The following is a 27,082-nucleotide window of genomic DNA, read 5'->3' on the forward strand; positions in this document are numbered from 1 at the left end:
TGGAGAGGGGGGGTGTTTATCAGAGGTGTGGACTCGAGTCACATGACTTGGACTCGAGTCAGACTCGAGTCATGAATTTGATGACTTTAGACTCGACTTGACAAAATGTAAAAAGACTTGCAACTCGACTTAGACTTTAACATCAATGACTTGTGACTTCACTTGGACTTGAGCCTTTTGAATTGACATGACTTGACATGACTTGCTACTTTCCCCAAAACCCAAAGATGAAAAAGTTATTCGGGAGCGCTCCGTATTTTTCATTGTGTACTTGTCTATCAGCGTTGCGTGTGTCAGCTGGTGTGCTGTCAGTACAACAGCCAATCAAATTAGATCTACTTTGTTTTCATCACACAGCATTCATCCAATCAAATTGCAGGAAGAAGACATGTCCAAACCACACGCCAGTGAACAAAAAATGATACCTAAAATAATTTCGTTTGGGTATAAAAATTACGAGGTGGTCAACACAAAACGGTTTGCAGTATGCAACACATGCGGTTCCAAAATGACTGATGGAGAGGCAACAACTTCCAACTTTGTCCGGCATTTGAAGTTGCACAAAGAACGGTAAGTTTTGAATGTAAGATAACGTTTATTGGCTAAGTAACGTGACTTTTATTTGCTGTGTAGTTAAATCAGTGAGGCTGTAAACTCACTGCTAACGTTATAACGTTATTGCAAACACGGGAATCTGTTGCAGTTCACTACCTTATTCATACTTTTTGTTCAGTGATTTTTTTTTAAGCAGGGTTACGTTAGTCAATATATCACACGTAACGTTAGACGGCGGTCAGCAGCACCGCGTACTTTAGCCACCTAAAAAAAGACAAAAATAGTCAAATAAAGGTCAGTTAAAATGTATACTATATTATGAATATGTGTACTGTTTTAGCTAGCTTTCTGACATACTGTTGGTTGTTTACCTCAGTGGTCCCCAACCACCGGGCCGCGGCCCGGTACTGGTCCGTGGATCGATTGGTATCGGGCCGCACAAGAATTTTTTTATTTTTTTTTAATTAAATCAACATAAAAAAACACAAGATACACTTACAAGTAGTGCACCAACCCAAAAAAACTCTCCCCCCCCTTTTGTTCTGGGCATTGAACATGAAGACTCTTCCTTCACTGTTCCGAGTGGCCATGAGAGTCTTGGCAGTGCCTGCCTCCAGTGCTCCAGTGGAGCGAGTTTTCAGCCATGGTGGCATCATACTACGCCCCCATCGTGCACAAATGACTGACAGACTCTTGGCTAATTTGGTCTTTTGCAAATGCAATGCAGCATAGGGCCCTGACATATAAAAAGTACAACTTTTTTGTTATGTTCACGTATATGTCGTGTTTTTTCAATGTTAACACTTTTGTACAAATAAGTACATTTGCACTTTATTTTTCAATGTGTTTGTTCTGTAAAGGAATGAGTTAATGTTTAAAATGACTGGTTAATAGTGCTATTATAAAGTGCAATGTCAGCACAATTTTCTTTCCTGCAATTTAAAATGCACTTGTTTTAATAAATAAATACAGCGTTTGAAAAGCATACACAATCTGTGTTAATATATTAGTCTGTGGTTAAAAGGACTTGAAAGGACTCGAAACTCAAAATGCAGGACTTAGGACTTGACTTGAGACTTTCCAGTCTTGACTTTGGACTTGACTCGGGGCTTGCCCTGTCTTGACTCGGGACTTGACTCGGACTTGAGGGCAAAGACTTGAGACTTACTTGTGACTTGCAAAACAATGACTTGGTCCCACCTCTGGTGTTTATTCATTCAATTTTCTGTCCCTTATCGTAAGAAGAAGAAAAAAAAGCTGACGAAAGCCTGATAAAAGACACAAAAATAGATCGAAGCCCATCCAGTGGGCCAAGGTGCGGTGGAGGCCCAAAGGTGACGTTTAGTGCCGCATGAGCACACAGCCAACATCTAAACACACCTCCCAGAGATCTTTTTGGAGGAGGCCAGAGATGTTTTATTTTTATTCCCTCCATCGCTCCCTTCCTGTCTTTCCCAGAAGTGGAGTGAGACTATAAATATTAGCCAGTGTCTACCGGGCCATCACAAGGAATTTACTGAAGTTGGCTCAACGGTCGCATGAGATTAAAGTGGGCAAATCTCCCCAGTAACGTCACACTGAATTTTCCAGCCCATTAGAAAACTGAAAAAGTGTGCAGGAAAGGACGTTAGCGTGTAGGGATTGAGATTTTTTTTTGTTTCTTTCCCCCAAAATGTTACATCTTAAAAGTAACTCTCACGGATACTCTTTAGTGCTTGTCTTCGCGTGCTGGTTGTCCATCATACTTCTTTTCAGCAATGGATGCACAGAAGCCTCCATTTATCACATAAAAGGTACGTATTACTGTTTTTTTTTTCTAGAATGATCAAATACATTCTACTACTTTTTCCATCTTTCTGGTCATGAAAACTAAATATTACTGCTTGCAGCCATTGAAAACAAATGAAACGATACGCAGAGAGCAAACAATATACAGGTAAAAGCCAGTAAATTAGAATATTTTGAAAAACTTGATTTATTTCAGTAATTGCATTCAAAAGGTGTAACTTGTACATTATATTTATTCATTGCACACAGACTGATGCATTCAAATGTTTATTTCATTTAATTTTGATGATTTGAAGTGGCAACAAATGAAAATCCAAAATTCCGTGTGTCACAAAATTAGAATATTACTTAAGGCTAATACAAAAAAGGGATTTTTAGAAATGTTGGCCAACTGAAAAGTATGAAAATGAAAAATATGAGCATGTACAATACTCAATACTTGGTTGGAGCTCCTTTTGCCTCAATTACTGCGTTAATGCGGCGTGGCATGGAGTCGATGAGTTTCTGCCACTGCTCAGGTGTTATGAGAGCCCAGGTTGCTCTGATAGTGGCCTTCAACTCTTCTGCGTTTTTGGGTCTGGCATTCGGCATCTTCCTTTTCACAATACCCCACAGATTTTCTATGGGGCTAAGGTCAGGGGAGTTGGCGGGCCAATTTAGAACAGAAATACCATGGTCCGTAAACCAGGCACGGGTAGATTGTGCGCTGTGTGCAGGCGCCAAGTCCTGTTGGAACTTGAAATCTCCATCTCCATAGAGCAGGTCAGCAGCAGGAAGCAGGAAGTGCTCTAAAACTTGCTGGTAGACGGCTGCGTTGACCCTGGATCTCAGGATCCAGCAGATGACATGGCACCCCAAACCATCACTGATGGTGGAAACTTTACACTAGACTTCAGGCAACGTGGATCCTGTGCCTCTCCTGTCTTCCTCCAGACTCTGGGACCTCGATTTCCAAAGGAAATGCAAAATTTGCATGGTTGGGTGATGGTTTGGGGTGCCATGTCATCTGCTGGTGTCGGTCCACTCTGTTTCCTGAGATCCAGGGTCAACGCAGCCGTCTACCAGCAAGTTTTAGAGCACTTCATGCTTCCTGCTGCTGACCTGCTCTATGGAGATGGAGATTTCAAGTTCCAACAGGACTTGGCGCCTGCACACAGCGCAAAATCTACCCGTGCCTGGTTTACGGACCATGGTATTTCTGTTCTAAATTGGCCCGCCAACTCCCCTGACCTTAGCCCCATAGAAAATCTGTGGGGTATTGTGAAAAGGAAGATGCAGAATGCCAGACCCAAAAACGCAGAAGAGTTGAAGGCCACTATCAGAGCAACCTGGGCTCTCATAACACCTGAGCAGTGCCAGAAACTCATCGATTCCATGCCACGCCGCATTAACGCAGTAATTGAGGCAAAAGGAGCTCCAACCAAGTATTGAGTATTGTACATGCTCATATTTTTCATTTTCATACTTTTCAGTTGGCCAACATTTCTAAAAATCCCTTTTTTGTATTAGCCTTAAGTAATATTCTAATTTTGTGACACACGGAATTTTGGATTTTCATTTGTTGCCACTTCAAATCATCAAAATTAAATGAAATAAACATTTGAATGCATCAGTCTGTGTGCAATGAATAAATATAATGTACAAGTTACACCTTTTGAATGCAATTACTGAAATAAATCAAGTTTTTCAAAATATTCTAATTTACTGGCTTTTACCTGTATATGATGGAATATGAGGAAAACAGTTCTAATCATGCAAGCAACATTTTTGATTGATAAAAGTGATTTTATTTTATTTTTTTTAATTGTAATTTTACAAAAAAAAATCTAAACATTAGGAAGAAGAAGTTTGATCATAATAAGACAAAACCTGCACTATAATATGGATTAAATTTACTTTTTTTTTTTTAAATGCATCAGTCAATCAATAAAAGTTTACTTACATAACCCTGAATCACAAATGTCTCAAAGGGCTGCACAAACCACAATGACAAATCAAATGTAAATTAAAAATGTTCTTAAAGTGGTAAAATTATAAGAAAACAATGTAGTTTTATAACAGTAAATATGTACATTTACAAAACTTAACATTTACTACAAACAATTTCATTTTACCACAATAATAAAGACAGATAATTAGGGAGAAAAACTGTACAAAAGCTTTGAATTTTAAAGTTATTATAGACTAGACTTCCTTTTTATTGTCATTCAAATTTGAACTTTACAGCACAGATAAGAACGAAATTTCGTTACATAAATTATCTTAATTTTAGATGAAAAGTAAAGGTTACTTTAAAAAAAAAAAAAAAGTGTATAATTTTACCAGAAAAAATATGCAATTTTATTTGACAAAAGGAGATTTTGTAAAAAAAAAAAAAAATCTTGTGATTTTCCACAAATACATGTGTAATTTGACGTAAATGAAGTCATAATGTCACATATTAAATTGTAATATTATGGTAAAAAATTACCTAATAATTTAACTATAATAAAGTTGTATGGCAAAGGGAGACAAATATTACATGATTTTTATTGTCATTCAAATTTGAACTTTACAGCACAGATAAGAACGAAATTTCGTTACATAAGCTCATGGTAGTATATTAAATTATCTTAATTTTAGATGAAAAGTAAAGGTTACTTTAAAAAAAAAAAACAGTGTACAATTTTACCAGAAAAAAAAAATGCAATTTTATTTGACAAAAGGAGATTTTGTAAAAAAAAAAAATAAAAAAAAAAAATATTGTGATTTTACACAAATACATGTGTAATTTGACGTAAATGAAGTCATAATGTCACATATTAAATTGTAATATTATGGTAAAAAATTACCTAATAATTTAACTATAATAAAGTTGTATGGCAAAGGGAGACAAATATTACATGATTTTTATTGTCATTCAAATTTGAACTTTACAGCACAGATAAGAACGACATTTCGTTACATAAGCTCATGGTAGTATATTAAATTATCTTAATTTTAGATGAAAAGTAAAGGTTACTTTAAAAAAAAAAAAACAGTGTATAATTTTACCAGAAAAAATATGCAATTTTATTTGACAAAAGAAGATTTTGTAAAAAAAAAAAAAATCTTGTGATTTTCCACAAATACATGTGTAATTTGACGTAAATGAAGTCATAATGTCACATATTAAATTGTAATATTACGGTAAACAATTACCTAATAATGTAACTATAATAAAGTTGTATGGCAAAGGGAGACAAATATTACATGATTTTTATTGTCATTCAAATTTGAACTTTACAGCACAGATAAGAACGAAATTTCGTTACATAAGCTCATGGTAGTATATTAAATTATCTTAATTTTAGATGAAAAGTAAAGGTTACTTTAAAAAAAAAAAAACAGTGTATAATTTTACCAGAAAAAATATGCAATTTTATTTGACAAAAGGAGATTTTGTAAAAAAAAAAAAAAAAAAATCTTGTGATTTTACACAAATACATGTGTAATTTGACATAAATGAAGTCATAATGTCACATATTAAATTGTAATATTATGGTAAAAAATGACCTAATAATTTCACTATAATAAAGTTGTATGGCAAAGGGAGACAAATATTACATGATTTTTATTGTCATTCAAATTTGAACTTTACAGCACAGATAAGAACGAAATTTCGTTACATAAGCTCATGGTAGTATATTAAATTATCTTAATTTTAGATGAAAAGTAAAGGTTACTTTTAAAAAAAAACAGTGTATAATTTTACCAGAAAAAATATGCAATTTTATTTGACGAAAGGAGATTTTGTAAAAAAAAAAAAATCTTGTGATTTTCCACAAATACATGTGTAATTAGACGTAAATGAAGTCATAATGTCACATATTAAATTGTAAAATTATGGTAAAAAATTACCTAATAATTTAACTATAATAAAGTTGTATGGCAAAGGGAGACAAATATTACATGATTTTTATTGTCATTCAAATTTGAACTTTACAGCACAGATAAGAACGAAATTTCGTTACATAAGCTCATGGTAGTATATTAAATTATCTTAATTTTAGATGAAAAGTAAAGGTTACTTTAAAAAAAAAAACAGTGTATAATTTTACCAGAAAAATATGCAATTTTATTTGACAAAAGGAGATTTTGTAAAAAAAAAATAAAAAAATAAAAAAATCTTGTGATTTTACACAAATACATGTGTAATTTGACGTAAATGAGGTCATAATGTCACATATTAAATTGTAATATTATGGTAAAAAATTACCTAATAATTTAACTATAATAAAGTTGTATGGCAAAGGGAGACAAATATTACATGATTTTTATTGTCATTCAAATTTGAACTTTACAGCACAGATAAGAACGAAATTTCGTTACATAAGCTCATGGTAGTATATTAAATTATCTTAATTTTAGATGAAAAGTAAAGGTTACTAAAAAAAAAAAACAGTGTATAATTTTACCAGAAAAAATATGCAATTTTATTTGACAAAAGGAGATTTTGTAAAAAATAAAAATAAAAATAAAAAAAATCTTGTGATTTTACACAAATACATGTGTAATTTGACGTAAATGAAGTCATAATGTCACATATTAAATTGTAATATTATGGTAAAAAATTACCTAATAATTTAACTATAATAAAGTTGTATGGCAAAGGGAGACAAATATTACATGATTTTTATTGTCATTCAAATTTGAACTTTACAGCACAGATAAGAACGAAATTTCGTTACATAAGCTCATGGTAGTATATTAAATTATCTTAATTTTAGATGAAAAGTAAAGGTTACTTTTTTTTTTTTTAAAAACAGTGTATAATTTTACCAGAAAAAATATGCAATTTTATTTGACAAAAGGAGATTTTGTAAAAAAATAAAAAAAATAAAATGAAAATCTTGTGATTTTACACAATTAATTTGACGTAAATGAAGTCATTACGTCACATATTAAATTGTAATATTATGGTAAAAAATTACCTAATAATTTAACTATAATAAAGTTGTATGGCAAAGGGAGACAAATATTACATGATTTTTATTGTCATTCAAATTTGAACTTTACAGCACAGATAAGAACGAAATTTCGTTACATAAGCTCATGGTAGTATATTAAATTATCTTAATTTTAGATGAAAAGTAAAGGTTACTTTTTTTTTTTTTTAAAAACAGTGTATAATGTTACCAGAAAAAATATGCAATTTTATTTGACAAAAGGAGATTTTGTAAAAAAATAAAAAAAATAAAATGAAAATCTTGTGATTTTACACAATTAATTTGACGTAAATGAAGTCATTACGTCACATATTAAATTGTAATATTATGGTAAAAAATTACCTAATAATTTAACTATAATAAAGTTGTATGGCAAAGGGAGACAAATATTACATGATTTTTATTGTCATTCAAATTTGAACTTTACAGCACAGATAAGAACGAAATTTCGTTACATAAGCTCATGGTAGTATATTAAATTATCTTAATTTTAGATGAAAAGTAAAGGTTACTTTTAAAAAAAAAAACAGTGTATAATTTTACCAGAAAAAATATGCAATTTTATTTGACAAAAGGAGATTTTGTAAAAAAAAAAAAAAAAAAAAAAAAAAAAAATCTTGTGATTTTACACAAATACATGTGTAATTTGACGTAAATGAAGTCATAATGTCACATATTTAATTGTAATATTATGGTAAAAAATTACCTAATAATTTAACTATAATAAAGTTGTATGGCAAAGGGAGACAAATATTACATGATTTTTATTGTCATTCAAATTTGAACTTTACAGCACAGATAAGAACCAAATTTCGTTACATAAGCTCATGGTAGTATATTAAATTATCTTAATTTTAGATGAAAAGTAAAGGTTACTTTTTAAAAAAAAAACAGTGTATAATTTTACCAGAAATAAATGCAATTTTATTTGACAAAAGGAGATTTTGCTAAAAAATAAATAAAAAAAAATCTTGTGATTTTACACAAATACATGTGTAATTTGACGTAAATGAAGTCATAATGTCACATATTAAATTGTAATATTATGGTAAAAAATTACCTAATAATTTAACTATAATAAAGTTGTATGGCAAAGGGAGACAAATATTACATGATTTTTATTGTCATTCAAATTTGAACTTTACAGCACAGATAAGAACGAAATTTCGTTACATAAGCTCATGGTAGTATATTAAATTATCTTAATTTTAGATGAAAAGTGAAGGTTACTTTTTTTTTTTTTTAAAACAGTGTATAATTTTACCAGAAATAATATGCAATTTGTTTTGACAAAAGGAGATTTTGTAAAAAAAAAATAAAAAAAAAATCTTGTGATTTCCACAAATACATGTGTAATTTGACGTAAATGAAGTCATAATGTCACATATTAAATTGTAATATTATGGTAAAAAAATTACCTAATAATTTAACTATAATAAAGTTGTATGGCAAAGGGAGACAAATATTACATGATTTTTATTGTCATTCAAATTTGAACTTTACAGCACAGATAAGAACGAAATTTCGTTACATAAGCTCATGGTAGTATATTAAATTATCTTAATTTTAGATGAAAAGTAAAGGTTACTTTAAAAAAAAAAAACAGTGTATAATTTTACCAGAAATAATATGCAATTTTATTTGACAAAAGGAGATTTTGTAAAAAAAAAAAAAAAAAAAAAAAAAAAAAAAAAATCTTGTGATTTTCCACAAATACATGTGTAATTTGACGTAAATGAAGTCATAATGTCACATATTAAATTGTAATATTATGGTAAAAAATTACCTAATAATTTAACTATAATAAAGTTGTATGGCAAAGGGAGACAAATATTACATGATTTTTATTGTCATTCAAATTTGAACTTTACAGCACAGATAAGAACGAAATTTCGTTACATAAGCTCATGGTAGTATATTAAATTATCTTAATTTTAGAAGAAAAGTAAAGGTTACTTTAAAAAAAAAAAACAGTGTATAATTTTACCAGAAAAAATATGCAATTTTATTTGACAAAAGGAGATTTTGTAAAAAAATAAAATAAAATAAATAAAAAAATCTTGTGATTTTACACAAATACATGTGTAATTTGACGTAAATGAAGTCATAATGTCACATATTAAATTGTAATATTATGGTAAAAAATTACCTAATAATTTAACTATAATAAAGTTGTATGGCAAAGGGAGACAAATATTACATGATTTTTATTGTCATTCAAATTTGAACTTTACAGCACAGATAAGAACGAAATTTCGTTACATAAGCTCATGGTAGTATATTAAATTATCTTAATTTTAGATGAAAAGTAAAGGTTACTTTTAAAAAAAAAAAAACAGTGTATAATTTTACCAAAAAAAATATGCAATTTTATTTGACAAAAGGAGATTTTGTAAAAAAATAAAATAAAAAATAAAAATCTTGTGATTTTACACAAATACATGTGTAATTTGACGTAAATGAAGTCATAATGTCACATATTAAATTGTAATATTATGGCAAAAAATTACCTAATAATTTAACTATAATAAAGTTGTAAGGCAAAGGGAGACAAATATTACATGATTTTTATTGTCATTCAAATTTGAACTTTACAGCACAGATAAGAACGAAATTTCGTTACATAAGCTCATGGTAGTATATTAAATTATCTTAATTTTAGATGAAAAGTAAAGGTTACTTTAAAAAAAAAAAAACAGTGTATAATTTTACCAGAAAAAATATGCAATTTCATTTGACAAAAGGAGATTTTGTAAAAAAAAAATAAAAATAAAAAAATCTTGTGATTTTACACAAATACATGTGTAATTTGACCTAAATGAAGTCATAATGTCACATATTAAATTGTAATATTATGGTAAAAAATAACCTAATAATTTAACTATAATAAAGTTGTATGGCAAAGGTAGACAAATATTACATGAACCGTATTTTTTGGAGTATAAGTCGCACCGGCCGAAAATGCACAATAAAGAAGGAAAAAAACATATATAAGTCGCACTGGAGTATAAGTCGCATTTTTGGGGGAAATTTATTTGACAAAAGCCAACACCAAGAATAGACATTTGAAAGGCAATTTAAAATAAATAAAGAATAGTGAACAACAGGCTGAATAAGTGTACGTTATATGAGGCATAAATAACCAACTGGTATGTTAACGTAACATATTATGGTAAGAGTCATTCAAATAACTATAACATATAGAACATGCTATACGTTTACCAAACAATCTGTCACTCTTAATCGCTAAATCCCATGAAATCTTATACGTCTAGTCTCTTACGTGAATGAGATCAATAATATTATTTGATATTTTACGCTTTTTGCGTCGTTCCTGAGTATAAGTCGCACCCCCGGCCAAACTATGAAAAAAACTGCGACTTATAGTCCGAAAAATATGGTAGTAATAATATTATGGAGGAAAAAAAAAAAACTAGCAATTTTACGTGACATAAAATATGGTTATCCATACAGGTTTGCATTTTGGGCCTTTGGAGTTCAGACCAAGGGATGTCGTTGTGATTTGTGCAGCCCATTGGCGTTGTTAGGCCTATTTTAGGGGGGCTCAAGCCCCCCTAAAATATTCTTAAGCCCCCCTAAATAATTTGGTGTTATATATATATAAATTATATATAATTTTTTTTTTTTTTACAAATACATGCCGACATATTCATTATAAAGAGGCCCGAATATGAGTTTAAATAAATAATCATAGAACCTGTCATTATTCACTCAGTTTCGCCTCACTTCATAGCGTAAGGTAGAGAGCCCCTTTAGTGTGTCGGTATCCCATCCATTCCACTTGTTCATATAGAAAATGCCCACATCACTCAAAATCCAGTCCGCATTTTCTATGCGACCTTGCTTGCGGTCCTTGGACTTGTTCATATAGAAAATGCCCACATCACTCAAAATCCAGTCCGCATTTTCTCCGCGACCTTGCTTGCGGTCCTTGGCCTTGTTCATATAGAAAATGCCCACATCACTCAAAATCCCGTCCGCATTTTCTCCGCGACCTTGCTTGCGGTCCTGCAGGTGTACGGAGCACATTAGCACACAGCACTGCAGAACAAGAACGTGAACGGATGCAAAATGGACATAAGAAACTTTTTCAAGAAAGTAAGTATTCATCACTGCTTGTAGTAAAATGTATTAGCTCCACTTTACACCAGGTCTGTGTTTGACAAAAAGTTGACATTCCCGCTCTAAAACAATGCTGCTACTTAGTTAGCTAGTTAGCCTGAAATGCATCATTAAGGTCCTGATTATTTATAATGTTAAATGTGCACTCTTTTTTTACCATTTGCTATCTTTGGGGTTACTTCCTTCTGGAGCATCAGCTGTGTTTCTCACTTTACACATGGAGGAGAACAGGAGCTGAGCTCATTCACGTATGACTATCATCAGTAGATAATACTAATAATCATCATGCAAGTAATTGTTTCTTGTTGATGCTGTAAACAAAATGTCACATGTTTGTTGTTGTACTGAACACAGATTGAAAATAAACCGACTGAAATAATAATAATAATAACAATGAATCATTTCTAAGTCTTTGTTAGTCGTTTGTGAAGTTTTGTGCTCGTGCACTACGTTCGCTCGCATCCTGTGCATCTCCTGGGGGCTAAGCCCCCCCCTGTCCTTAAAAGCTAGTGACGCCCCTGGTGCAGCCCTCCAAGGCACTTGTGACTAAGGGCTATAAAAATAAGCTTTGATTGACTGATAGCAAACTAGGTTTCCCCTTTGGATCTCTGGCATTTATTTGCTGCAGGAGCTCAGGATTGGAATTCAAATGATGGCATATTTTTGGTCCAAATCCAACATTTACCTACAGCTGCTTTAAATGGTGAAGGAGACAGGAGAGTCATTCTGTCGTATCGTTGCCAGGTCTGTGCACGTTTAAGGACAAGTACTACAAGCCCGGGGATTCGTACAGGATAGGCTGTGACAAGTGTTTCTGCCACGACTTTGGCGCTTACTGCTTTGCGTGAGTACATCCTTCACTTCAGGTCATATTCATTGATTGCACTTACATAATCTAGTCTTGCCCAGGGCCATTCTGTCATTAAGCATGTTTCTCATACTTCTTTCTGCTCCCCCCCCCCGTCCTCCGACCGTGACCCACCTTGTTCCTGCCAGGCCGATGAAGCCCACCTCGTGGCCCAGGAAGTGCCGTCGAATCAGGACGGAGTGCGGTTACAAGGTGGTCTACAGAGAAAGTCCTCTGGTGGCGTGCCAAGCGTACAGCTGGATAGGATGAAGAACACACACATACTTTGTTCATGCGAACCCCGTTTCCATATGAGTTGGGAAATTGTGTTAGAAGTAAATATAAACGGAATACAATGATTTGCAAATCATTTTCAACCCATATTCAGTTGAATATGCTACAAAGACAACATATTTGATGTTCAAACTCATAAACATTTTTTTTGTTGCAAATAATCATTAACTTTAGCATTTGATGCCAGCAACACGTGACAAAGAAGTTGGGAAAGGTGGCAAAAAATACTGATAAAGTTGAGGAATGCTCATCAAACACTTATTTGGAACATCCCACAGGTGAACAGGCTAATTGGGAACAGGTGGGTGCCATGATTGGGTATAAAAGTAGATTCCATGAAATGCTCAGTCATTCACAAACAAGGACGGGGCGAGGGTCACCACTTTGTCAACAAATGCGTGAGCAAATTGTTGAACAGTTTAAGAAAAACCTTTCTCAACCAGTTATTGCAAGGAATTTAGGGATTTCACCATCTACGGTCCGTAATATCATCAAAGGGTTCAGAGAATCTGGAGAAATCACTGCACGTAAGCAGCTAAGCCCGTGACCGTCGATCCCTCAGGCTGTACTGCATCAACAAGCGACATCAGTGTGTAAAGGATATCACCACATGGGCTCAGGAACACTTCAGAAACCCACTGTCAGTAACTACAGTTGGTCGCTACATCTGTAAGTGCAAGTTAAAACTCTCCTATGCAAGGCAAAAAAACGTTTATCAACAACACCCAGAAACGCCGTCGGCTTCGCTGGGCCTGAGCTCATCTAAAATGGACTGATACAAAGTGGAAAAGTGCTCTGTGGTCTGATGAGTCCACATTTAAAATTGTTTTTGGAAACTGTGGACGTCGTGTCCTCCGGACCAAAGAGGAAAAAAAACATCCGGATTGTTATAGGCGCAAAGTTGAAAAGCCAGCATGTGTGATGGTATGAGGGTGTATTAGTGCCCAAGACATGGGTAACTTACACATCTGTGAAGGCGCCATTAATGCTGAAAGGTACATACAGGTTTTGGAGCAACATATGTTGCCATCCAAGCAACGTTACCATGGACGCCCCTGCTTATTTCAGCAAGACAATGCCAAGCCACGTGTTACATCAACGTGGCTTCGTAGTAAAAGAGTGCGGGTACTAGACTGGCCTGCCTGTAGTCCAGACCTGTCTCCCATTGAAAATGTGTGGCGCATTATGAAGCCTAAAATAGCACAACGGAGACCCCCGGACTGTTGAACAACTTAAGCTGTACATCAAGCAAGAATGGGAAAGAATTCCACCTGAGAAGCTTCAAAAATGTGTCTCCTCTGTTCCCAAACGTTTACTGAGTGTTGTTAAAAGGAAAGGCCATGTAACACAGTGGTGAACATGCCCTTATCCAATTACTTTGGCACGTGCTGCAGCCATGAAATTCTAAGTTAATTACTATTTGAAAAAATAAAGTTTATGAGTTTGAACATCAAATATGTTGTCTTTGTAGCATATTCTACTGAATATGGGTTGAAAATGATTTGCAAATCATTGTATTCCGTTTATATTTACATCTAACACAATTTCTCAACTCATATGGAAACGGGGTTTGTACATTCCATCAAGAAGAAATTTTGCAGACAAGGCCGTCTTAAGGCTGATTTATTTGTATTTTTTTACATACTATATAGATATAGTCATGCCACTTTTTATGAACAATGTGTTTGCAATATAATTTGTTTTGTTTAAAGGCTGCAATTTAATTTCCCCACGATGATCATCAATAAACCAAACCATTTGGTGCCAACAAGAAACAACGCTTATTTTATAAACTTGCTACATGTACACTAACATTCAAAGGAATAAATGCATCATTTTCTAAGGGGGTAAAGACGTTTATTTTTCTAATTGTATCAAGCTTGAAAATTAGGAGAATTGGCGATTTTTCAGAAGGTTGCAATATTCAAGGAGATAATGTATTTTACAGTATATATATATTTATTTTACATTGTAATTTTACACCCACATCCATACTTGCCAACCTTGAGACCTTCAATTTCGGGAGGTGGGGGATGGGTGCGGGGGGCGTGGTTGGGGGCGTGGTTAAGAGGGGAGGAGTATATTTACAGCTAGAATTTACCAAGTCAAGTATTTCATATATATACATACATACATACATACATATATATATATATATCCCCGCGACCCCGAAGGGAATAAGCGGTAGAAAATGGATGGATGGATATATATATATATATATATATATATATATATATATATATATATGTATATATATATATAAGAAATAATTGACTTTCAGTGAATTCTAGCTATATATATATATATAATATTTATATATAATATATATATATATATATATATATATATATATATATATATATATATATATATATATATATATATATATATATATATAAATAAATAAAAGAAATACTTGAATTTCAGTGTTCATTTATTTACACATATACACACACATAACACTCATCTACTCATTGTTGAGTTAAGGGTTGAATTGTCCATCCTTGTTCTATTCTCTGTCACTATTTTTCTAACCATGCTGAACACCCTCTCTGATGATGCATTGCTGTGTGGCACGCACAAAAGTGCTTTCATCAAATGCACTAGATGGCAGTATTGTCCTGTTTAAGAGTGTCACAACATTGCTGTTTACGGCAGACGCACTGCTTTACTGTAGACGTTCTTTATATTGTGGGAAAGCGGACTCAGGTCCGCATGGAGCTGGAGGGGGCGTGGCCTCCAGCTCCGCCTGAATTTCGGGAGATTTTCAGGAGAAAATTTGTCCCGGGAGGTTTTCGGGAGAGGCGCTGAATTTCGGGAGTCTCCCGGAAAATCCGGGAGGGTTGGCAAGTATGCCCACATCATTTCAAGACAATACATTTGTGATTAAAAACATGCAATTAAAAAAAGTGATACAATTATTAAATATCAAGTAGGATTTAAATAAAATGTCACACTAAAAAATAAATATAAATTTAGGGTCCAGAAGATGTGATAGTTACCTGTGTGATTAGGGGTCCTAGGAACTTGGACATAATCTGTTCGGGGAGAATGTATTCTTTTACCCTAAAAGAAATCAATCAGAAACTGAACTTTTTTTCCATTACAAAACATGTAAATACAGTACAGATTTATTTCAAGTAACATTTAGCATAGTTATGTCATGTACAGTGGTGGTCAAAAGTGTACATACACTTGTAAAGAACATCATGTCATGGCTGTCTTGAGTTTCCAATCATTTCTACAACTCTTATTATTTTTGTGATAGAGTGATTGGAGCACATACTTGTTGGTTCACAAAAAAACATTCATGAAGTTTGCTTCTTTTATGAATTTATTATGGAAAATGTGAGCAAATGTGCTGGGTCAAAAGTACACATACAGCAATGTTAATATTTGCTTACATGTCCCTTGGCAAGTTTACCTGCAATAAGGCACTTTTGGTAGCCATCCACAAGCTTCTGCTGGAATTTTTGACCACTCCTCTTGACAAAATTGGTGCAGTTCAGCTCAATGTGTTGGTTTTCTGACATGGACTTGTTTCTTCAGCATTGTCCACACGTTTAAGTCAGGACTTTGGGAAGGTCATTCTAAAACCTTCATTCTAGCCTGATGTAGCCATTCCTTTACCACTTTTGATGTGTGTTTGGGGTCATCAGGGCCGGCCCGTGGCATAGGCCGTATAGGCAAATGCTAAGGGCGCCGTCCATCAGGGGGCGCCACGCCAGTGCCACAAATGTTGGAGAAAAAAAAAAAAAGTTGGTACTATTATTTCTAAATACAAAAAATAATCCCACGTTAATTAAAATGCAAAGTAAAGCCTATATAATAGAAATATTATTTGTTACAACATTACAACCCCCCCCCCCCCCCCCCCTTCGCCCGGTGCGCCCCCCTCCCTTCCCGTATCAAGACTCTTTTTGGACGTCACCACATCAAAAAATCAACACAAGATGTCAAAACGGCCAAAACTGTCAGGTGCCCAGGGAAGAAAAAAGAGAAAAGAAGAGGAGGAGAAACGAGAAAAAGACAGAGGTAGCAGGTAGGTAACGTTAGCCTACATGAAATTATTTGTCTGTTACAGAATGTGATAGTAACCTGGCTTTTTAGCATTAAGCTAATGTTACATGATTCGGCAATTGCTAATCAATAAATAGCTAGTTCTGTTTTAACGTCGGGTTAATATTGTGGAGGGGGCTAAATTGTTATGGAAAATAATAATGTAACGTTAGGTAATTACAGTACTCCCACCTTACATTCCTCAGGGACATTTGTATTAGATCTTTTAAGCAGGTATTTTTTGTTTACATTGTTATTGCCTTCTGGTTAGCTAATGTTTGCCCTGCAGGTAATAGTCACTTTTCCACCCATTAGGTATAGTTGTAAGCCTAGTTGTTAAAGTGCACATCATTAATGTTAATTAAGCAATATGTATGTAAAAAATATTGTATTTCATATATTCATTTTTTATTTTTTGCATTCATTTATTTATTCATATTTTTTTTTATCTTGTTAACTATTCTGATTGTTAATTTGCTTTCTTTAAGTAAAAAAAAGGTCAAAGACAAAGATATATTTGGTTTCTTGTGAGTATATACAGTTCACTGCCGATGTGGGGGGGCGCCACCTAAAATCTTGCCTAGGGCGCCAGATTGGTTAGGGCCGGGCCTGGGGGTCATTGTCCTGTTAGAACACCCAACTGCGCCCAAGACCCAACCTCCGGGCTGATGATTTTAGCTTTCCCTGAAGAATTTGGAGGTAATCTTCCTTTTTCATTGTCCCATTTACTCTCTGTAAAGCACCAGTTCCATTGGCAGCAAAACAGGCCCAGAGCATAATACTACCACCATCATGCTTGACGGTTTGCATGATGTTCCTGGGATTAAAGGCCTCACCTTTTCTCTTCCAAACATATTGCTGGGTATTGTGGCCAAACAGCTCCATTTTGTGTCATCTGACCACAGAACTTTCCTGTCAATGTGATGTCAAGAAACCCAAGACAGCCATGACATTATGTTCTTTACGAATGTAAGTAAACTTTTGACCACGACTGTTAAGTAGAACACGTAATTTAAAAAACTTACCTTAGGTGTTGTTTTCCTGAAAATGTATTTTTAACTTTGATTGCCATAACTAAAATGTTATTATTTGGTTTATCATCATTTATACACATGTAAAACATACACACATCAAAAGACTTTATCAGAATTGAAGGTCATTTATTTAAAAATGCCTTCAAAACACAACTTTAGCATTGTGTCAGAACCTATTCTTCCAACAAGTGAATAATAAGTGAACATGTGAATCCCTGTTTTAAGGTTAGTGCAGGTAAATAACTGTAGCCTTACTGTATATATCATTAAGTATCTGATTTGACACATCTGCAAGTTGAATAATAGCTGCACAAAGTTTCAACACTTTCACACTATTTCACTTTTGTCAGGCCAAAACATTTTTATATGAGTGGAAATATTGATGGGAAAAAAAAAATAATAATAATGCACTATAATTACCGTATTTTTCGGACTATAAGTCGCAGTATTTTTCATGGTTTGGCCGGGGGTGCGACTTATACTCAGGAGCGACTTATGTGTGAAATGATTAACACATTAGCGTAAAATATGAAATAATATTATTTATCTCATTCACGTAAGAGACTAGACGTATAAGATTTCATGGGATTTAGCGATTAGGAGTGACAGATTGTTTGGTAAACGTATAGCATGTTCTATATGTTATAGTTATTTGAATGACTCTTACCATAATATGTTACGTTAACATACCAGTTGGTTATTTATGCCTCATATAACGTACACTTATTCAGCCTGTTGTTCACTATTCTTTATTTATTTTAAATTACCTTTCAAATGTCTATTCTTGGTGTTGGCTTTTATCAAATACATTTCACCAAAAAATGCGACTTATACTCCAGTGCGATTTATATATGTTTTTTTCCTTCTTTATTATGCATTTTCGGCCGGTGCGACTTATACTCCGAAACATACGGTAATAGAAAACTGATTGTTAGTATTAGGGCCACAATATAAAAGGAAAGGAAAGAAAAAGTGTCAGAATGAGGGGAAAACATGTACCAAATCAATCAAACAAAAAGGTAATTGATAACATGTTTTAACAGTGTTGCCCTCAATATGCTGTAAATTTGGTGGTGTATCCATCCATCCATCCATCTTCTTCCGCTTATCCGAGGTCGGGTCGCGGGGGCAGCAGCCTAAGCAGGGAAGCCCAGACTTCCCTCTCCCCAGCCACTTCGTCCAGCTCCTCCCGGGGGATCCCGAGGCCAGCCGGGAGACATAGTCTTCCCAACGTGTCCTGGGTCTTCCCCGTGGCCTCCTACCGGTCGGACGTGCCCTAAACACCTCCCGAGGGAGGCGTTCTGGTGGCATCCTGACCAGATGCCCGAACCACCTCATCTGGCTCCTCTCCATGTGGAGGAGCAGCGGCTTTACTTTGAGCTCCTCCCGGATGACAGAGCTTCTCAACATATCTCTAAGGGAGAGACCCACCACCCGGCGGAGGAAACTCATTTCGGCCGCTTGTACTCGTGATCTTGTCCTTTCGGTCATAACCCAAAGCTCATGACCATAGGTGAGAATGGGAACGTAGATCGACCGGTAAATTGAGAGCTTTGCCTTCCGGCTCAGCTCCTTCTTCACCACAACGGATCGATACAGCGTCCGCATTACTGAAGACGCCGCACCGATCCGCCTGTCGATCTCACGATCCACTCATCCCTCACTCGTGAACAAGACTCCGAGGTACTTGAACTCCTCCACTTGGGGCAGGGTCTCCTCCCCAACCCGAAGATGGCATTCCACCCTTTTCCGGGCGAGAACCATGGACTCGGACTTGGAGGTGCTGATTCTCATCCCAGTCGCTTCACACTCGGCTGCGGACCGATCCAGCGAGAGCTGAAGATCCTGGCCAGATGAAGCCATCAGGACCACATCATCTGCAAAAAGCAGAGACCTAATCCTGCAGCCACCAAACCAGATCCCCTCAACGCCTTGACTGCGCCTAGAAATTATGTCCATAAAAGTTATGAACAGAATCGGTGACAAAGGGCAGCCTTGGCGGAGTCCAACCCTCACTGGAAACGTGTCCGACTTACTGCCGGCAATGCGGACCAAGCTCTGAAACTGATCATACAGGGAGCGGACCGCCAAAATCAGACAGTCCGATACCCCATACTCTCTGAGCACTCCCCACAGGACTTCCCGAGGGACACGGTCGAATGCCTTCTCCAAGTCCACAAAGCACATGTAGACTGGTTGGGCAAACTCCCATGCACCCTCAAGGACCCTGCCGAGAGTATAGAGCTGGTCCACAGTTCCACGACCAGGACGAAAACCACACTGTTCCTCCTGAATCCGAGGTTCGACTATCCGGCGTAGCCTCCTCTCCAGTACACCTGAATAGACCTTACCGGGAAGGCTGAGGAGTGTGATCCCACGATAGTTAGAACACACCCTCCGGTTCCCCTTCTTAAAGAGAGGAACCACCACCCCGGTCTGCCAATCCAGAGGTACCGCCCCCGATGTCCACGCGATGCTGCAGAGTCTTGTCAACCAAGACAGCCCCACAGCATCCAGAGCCTTAAGGAACTCCGGGCGGATCTCATCCACCCCCGTGGTGGTGTAAAACATATTTTAAAAAATTGTTTAAAGGCCTACTGAAATGTGATTTTCTTATTTAAACGGGGATAGCAGGTCCATTCTATGTGTCATACTTGATCATTTTGCGATATTGCCATATTTTTGCTGAAAGGATTTAGTAGAGAACATCGACGATAAAGTTCGCAACTTTTGGTCGCCGATAAAAAAGCCTTGCCTGTACCGGAAGTAGCAGACGAGTAGCGTGACGTCACAGGTTGTGGAGCTCCTCACATCCGCACATTGTTTACAATCATGGCCACCAGCAGCGAGAGCGATTCGGACCGAGAAAGCGACGATTCCCCCATTAATTTGAGCGAGGATGAAAGAATTGTGGATGAGGAAAGTGAGAGTGAAGGACTAGAGGGCAGTGGGAGCGATTCAGATAGGGAAGATGCTGTGAGAGGCGGGTGGGACCTGATATTCAGCTGGGAATGACTAAAACAGTAAATAAACACAAGACATATATATACTCTATTAGCCACAACACAACCAGGCTTATATTTAATATGCCACAAATTAATCCCGCATAACAAACACCTCCCCCCTCCCGTCCATATTACCTGCCAATGCAACTCAAACACCTGCACAACACACTCAATCCCACAGCCCAAAGTACCGTTCACCTCCCCAAAGTTCATACAGCACATATATTTCCCCAAAGTCCCCAAAGTTACGTACGTGACATGCACATAGCGGCACGCACGTACGGGCAAGCGATCAAATGTTTGGAAGCGTACTCACGGTACCGCGTCTGCGCATCCAACTCAAAGTCCTCCTGGTAAAGGTCTCTGTTGTCCCAGTTCTCCACAGGCCAATGGTAAAGCTTGACTGTCATCTTTCGGGAATGCAAACAATGAAACACCGGCTGTGCTTGTGTTGCTGCAGTCGGCCGCAATACACCGCTTCCCACCTACAGCTTTCTTCTTTGCTGTCTCCATTGTTCATTGAACAAATTGCAAAAGATTCACCAACACAGATGTCCAGAATACTGTGGAATTTTGCGATGGAAACAGACGACTTAATAGCCGGCCACCATGCTGTCCCAAAATGTCCTCTACGCGCTGACGTCATCATACCGAGACGTTTTCAGCAGGATATTTCGCGCGAAATTTAAAATTGCACTTTAGTAAGCTAACCCGGCCGTATTGGCATGTGTTGCAATGTTAAGATTTCATCATTGATATATAAACTATCAGACTGCGTGGTCGGTAGTAGTGGGTTTCAGTAGGCCTTTAAGTTTTATAGATTTTATAGAAGAAGAAAAAAAAATACATTTTGGCAAGTTACTTACAAGAAATACATGTTATTGAATTAGTTAATGTTAGTGACATTAAAGGGCCTCTTCCAAGGACAAAATACAGTTTTTAATAAAGCGTGTCAATAGTTATTTTTTTGTAGTGCGTTGCTCCGCACAAAACACTGTAATAGAAATAAAGCACCTACCAATTTATTTATTGTTTTAAATCAAGTCATGAAAAACGATTAAAACGGTGTTACAAAACTGGGTCAGACTTCCTGTGGATTTGTGTACATTTGCATCTTAAGCCTTCTAGTATGTCGGTTAGTAGTGCAAAACATAACATTTGGTCTATGGTTACCATTACAATCCGCTAGTGATGGGTCCGGCAACACCGATGCATCGGCGCATGCGTCGAGCTCATAGAGCGAAACCCTGTGTCGGTGCGCGTACCGCTTTTAGAAAGTCACGTGACCGATCATGAGCTGTTTTGGTCACGTGACCGATACGCCAACTGTGTCGCACTGACGCCTCCTCTGTGCCCTGTGAGCGGGTCTTTTCTACAGCCGGACAAATAATAACTAAGAAGACAAATCGTCTAAAATGTAATACGTCGGAAAAACTTTTTTTTTTTTTTTTTATAAAAATGTGTAAAAAAATAAAATTAAAAAAATTCCCAGTCCACAATCATCCACAACATGTTCTCTTAGATTTCCATGTTATGATACATGTTCACATTATTTATTGACTGTATCTAAAAAAGATACAAATATATTTTTATTTAAATGAAGATATGAAATAATCCTAAATGAAATACAATGACTTGGTTTATATTATTGTATATACTAGGGCAGGGGTCACCAACGCGGTGCTCGCGGTCACCAGGTAGCCCGTAAGGACCAGATCAGTCGCCCGCTGGCCTGTTCTAAAAATAGCTCAAAGAGCAGCACTTACCAGTGAGCTGCCTCTATTTTTTTTAATTTTATTTAGCTGGTCTCGCTTTGCTCGACATTTTTAATTCTAAAAGAGACAAAACTCAAATAGAATTTGAAAATCCAAGAAAATATTTTAAAGACTTGGTCTTCACTTGGAATAAGCGGTAGAAAATGGATGGATGGATGGGTCTTCACTTGTTTAAATAAATTCATTTATTTTTTACTTTGCTTCTTATTACTTTTAGAAATACAATGTTAGAGAAAAAATACAACCTTAAAAATGATTTTAGGATTTTTAAACAAATATACCTTTTTACCTTTTAAATTTCTTCCTCTTATTTCCTGACAATTTAAATCAATGTTCAAGTAAAACATTTTTTTTTTTTATTGTAAAGAATAATAAATATTTTAGCTTCTGGTTTTTCGACAAAGAATATTTGTGAAATATTTCTTCAAACTTACTATGATTAAAATTCAAAAAAATTATTCTGGCAAATCTAGAAAATCTGTAGAATCAAATTTAAATCTTATTTCAAATTATTTTGAATTTCTTTTAAAATTTTTGTTCTGGAAAATCTAGAAGAAATACTGATTTGTCTTTGTTAGAAATATAGCTTGGTCCAATTTGTTAAATATTCTAACAAAGTGCAGATTGGATTTTAACCAATTTAAAACATGTCATCAAAATTCTAAAATGTATTTTAATCAGGAAAAATTACTAATGATGTTCCATAAATTAATTTTTTCAAAAAGATTCAAATTAGCTTGTTTTTCTCTTCTTTTTGTCGGTTGAATTTTGAATTTTAAAGAGTCAATCAATCAATCAATCAATCTTTATTTATATAGCCCTAAATCACAAGTGTCTCAAAGGGCTGCACAAGCCACAACGACATCCTCGGTACAAAGCCCACATACGGGCAAGGAAAAACTCACCCCAGTGGGACGTCGATGTGAATGACTATGAGAAACCTTGGAGAGGACCGCATATGTGGGTAACCCCCCCCCTCTAGGGGAGACCGAAAGCAATGGATGTCGAGTGGGTCTGACATAATATTGTGAGAGACCAGTCCATAGTGGATCCAACATAATAGTAAGAGTCCAGTCCATAGTGGGGCCAGCAGGACACCATCCCGAGCGGAGACGGGTCAGCAGCGTAGAGATGTTCCCAGCCGATGCACAGGCGAGCGGTCCACCCCGGGTCCCGACTCTGGACAGCCAGCACTTCATCCATGGCCACCGGACCTGTGCCCCCCCCCCCCCCTCAAGGAAAAGGGGAGCAGAGGAGAAAAGAAAAGAAACGGCAGATCAACTGGTCCAACAGGGGGGCTATTTAAAGGCTAGAGTATACAAATGAGTTTTAAGATGGGACTTAAATGCTTCTACTGAGGTAGCATCTCTAATTGTTACCGGGAGGGCATTCCATAGTACTGGAGCCCGAATAGAAAACGCTCTATAGCCCGCAGACTTTTTTTGGGCTCTGGGAATCACTAATAAGCCGGAGTTCTTTGAACGCAGATTTCTTGCCGGGACATATGGTACAATACAATCGACAAGATAGGACGGAGCTAGACCGTGTAGTATTTTATACGTAAGTAGTAAAACCTTAAAGTCACATCTTAAGTGCACAGGAAGCCAGTGCAGGTGAGCCAGTATAGGCGTAATATGATCAAACTTTCTTGTTCTTGTCAAAAGTCTAGCAGCCGCATTTTGTACCAACTGTAATTTTTTAATGCTAGACATAGGGAGACCCGAAAATAATACGTTACAGTAGTCGAGACGAGACGTAACGAACGCATGAATAATGATCTCAGCGTCGCTAGTGGATAAAATAGAACGAATTTTAGCGATATTACGGAGATGAAAGAAGGCCGTTTTAGTGACACTCTTAATGTGTGATTCAAAGGAGAGAGTTGGGTCGAAGATAATACCCAGATTCTTTACTGATTCGCCTTGTGTAATTGTTTGGTTGTCAAATGTTAAGGTGGTATTATTAAATAAATGTCGGTGTTTAGCAGGACCGATAATCAGCATTTCCGTTTTCTTGGCGTTGAGTTGCAAGAAGTTAGCGGACATCCAATGTTTAATTTCATTAAGACACGCCTCCAGCTGACTACAATCCGGCGTGTTGGTCAGCTTTAGGGGCATGTAGAGTTGGGTGTCATCAGCATAGCAATGAAAGCTAACACCGTATTTGCGTATGATATCGCCTAGCGGCAGCATGTAAATACTAAAGAGTGCAGGGCCAAGAACCGAACCCTGAGGAACTCCGCACGTTACCTTAACATAGTCAGAGGTCACATTATTATGGGAGACGCATTGCATCCTGTCAGTAAGATAAGAGTTAAACCACGACAAGGCTAAGTCTGACATACCAATACGTGTTTTGATACGCTCTAATAAAATATTATGATCGACGGTATCGAAAGCAGCGCTAAGATCAAGAAGCAGCAACATAGATGACGCATCAGAATCCATCGTCAGCAGTAGATCATTAGTCATTTTTGCGAGGGCTGTCTCCGTAGAGTGATTTGCCCTGAAACCGGATTGAAAAGGTTCACAGAGATTGTTAGACACTAAGTGTTCATTTAGCTGCTGTGCGACAATTTTTTCGAGGATTTTCGAAATAAAGGGAAGGTGGGACACCGGTCGGTAGTTTACCATGAGGTCAGGATCAAGGTTAGGTCTTTTGAGCAGAGGATGAATAACCGCTTTCTTGAATGCTAGGGGAACAGTGCCAGAGGAAAGTGATAAGTTTATAATATTTAGCACTGATGGACCTAATAATACAAAAAGCTCCTTGATAAGTTTCCCAGGAAGTGGGTCAAGTAAACATGTTGTTTGTTTTATCCCACTTACACGCTGTAATAGTTCCTCTAATGTTATTTCATCAAAAAGAGAGAGACTATTTTGTATTGCAGTATCCGTCGTAGATACAGTTGTATCTGTGTTCATAGAACCCAGTTGTAGCTGGGATGCGTTGTCTTTAATCTCCTTTCTAATGAGTTCAATTTTCTTATTAAAGAAATTCATAAAGTCATCTGCCGAGTGGGTGGAGCTATTGGGAGGAGTCCCTTGTTGGGTTAGCGATGCTACTGTACTAAACAAAAATTTAGGGTCGTTTTTGTTGAGGCGGATGAGATTTGAGTAATATTTAGCTTTAGCTAAGGTAAGCATGCGTTTATACGATATTAAACTATCACTCCATGCTTGATGGAAAACCTCAAGCTTGGTCGCGCGCCATTTGCGTTCCAACTTTCTACATGATAATTTATGAGCTCTGGTTTCCTCTGTAAACCATGGGGTGCGCCTTTTAGGGGCCCTTTTTTGTTTTAGCGGTGCTATGCTATCAATGGTTTTGCGCAGGGCATTGTCAAAGTTGTTAGTGAGGTTATCAATAGAGCCGACATAATTTGGGAATGGTGCCATTACCGAAGGCAGTAGGTCAGCAAGAGTCATCGTTGTGGCGGCATTAATGTTGCGGCTGCTATAGCAGTTATTATTATTATTAGTTTGTTGACAATGAGTCAGAACTTCGAATTTTATAAGGTAATGATCGGACATTACTTTAGTATACGGGAGTACCATAACTTTGGAGGTGGTGACACCCCTGACCAGCACTAGATCTATCGTATTGCCGTTGCGATGCGTAGGTTCATTTATTATTTGTGTAAGACCACAGCTATCAATTATAGTCTGGAGCGCCACGCACTGAGGGTCCGATGGGGTATTCATATGGATATTAAAGTCCCCCATTATGATTATATTGTCTGCGTGCGTCACTAGATCAGCAACGAACTCTGAGAATTCATTAATAAAGTCCGAGTAGGGCCCTGGGGGGCGGTAGATAACAGCCATATCGAGAGGCAGCGGTGCGACAGACCTCATAGTAAGCACCTCAAACGATTTGTATTTATTATTTAGGTTAGGGGTAAGGTTAAAGTTTTCATTGTATATTAATGCGACCCCCCCACCCCTTTTAAGGGGACGGGCAATATGCGCATTCGTATAGTTAGGAGGAGATGCCTCATTTAGCGCAAAAAATTCGTCTGGTTTGAGCCAGGTTTCGCTAAGACCAATGACGTTAAGATTGTTGTCTCTAATGACCTCATTAACTAATAACGTTTTGGGAGACAATGATCTTATGTTTAAAAAGCCCATATTATAAGTATTGGGCTGTTTTGACGAGTTTTTGTTTAAATTATCCGTAGTAGAAATATTAATAATGTTGCGTTTATTATACGTAGTGCACTTTAAATAGTTTCGACCATATCTAGGAATTGATACGACGGGAATTTTCAGATTGTTTGCTTGATGCTGCGATCGACTGAACGCATCATGATTTGCCACCTCAGTAGAATGCATATCTACCCCGGACACATTCACAACAGAAAACACATTATGTGAGTTGTGTGTTATTCTAAGAAAATTGCTATGCGTACAGGAATTATCCAGCCTGGCGCTGGCTAGTTCTAGCTTAACTGACTCCTCACCCGGACTAGCAGGCTCTGTAATTGCCTGTGACCGGGCTTGCTCTAGTGTAGTTAGTCAAATGTGACTTAAACAGTAGTCTATATTCTTAGACAGGATGATGGCGCCTTCCTGGTTAGGGTGAAGGCCGTCCCTCATCAGCAAGCCTGGTTTGC

At 36.5% G+C, this 27,082-nt stretch overlaps 1 protein-coding gene across 1 annotated transcript in view; it reads left to right on the top strand.

The window, feature by feature from the left end:
• Positions 1-12,637, top strand: part of LOC133615329 (LHFPL tetraspan subfamily member 4 protein-like) — a 197,477-nt gene extending 184,840 nt beyond the window's left edge. The window contains exons 4-5 of the mRNA XM_061973860.2: positions 12,198-12,297; positions 12,450-12,637. Coding sequence (XP_061829844.1) covers positions 12,198-12,251 — 54 coding nt within the window. The 3' untranslated portion in view covers positions 12,252-12,297; positions 12,450-12,637. The remainder of the gene's footprint in view (positions 1-12,197; positions 12,298-12,449) is intronic.
• Positions 12,638-27,082: the final 14,445 nt, after the last annotated feature.

The sequence above is a fragment of the Nerophis lumbriciformis genome, linkage group LG01 (genome assembly GCF_033978685.3).
Source record: "Nerophis lumbriciformis linkage group LG01, RoL_Nlum_v2.1, whole genome shotgun sequence".
In the NCBI taxonomy this organism is placed as follows: Eukaryota; Metazoa; Chordata; class Actinopteri; order Syngnathiformes; family Syngnathidae; genus Nerophis; species Nerophis lumbriciformis.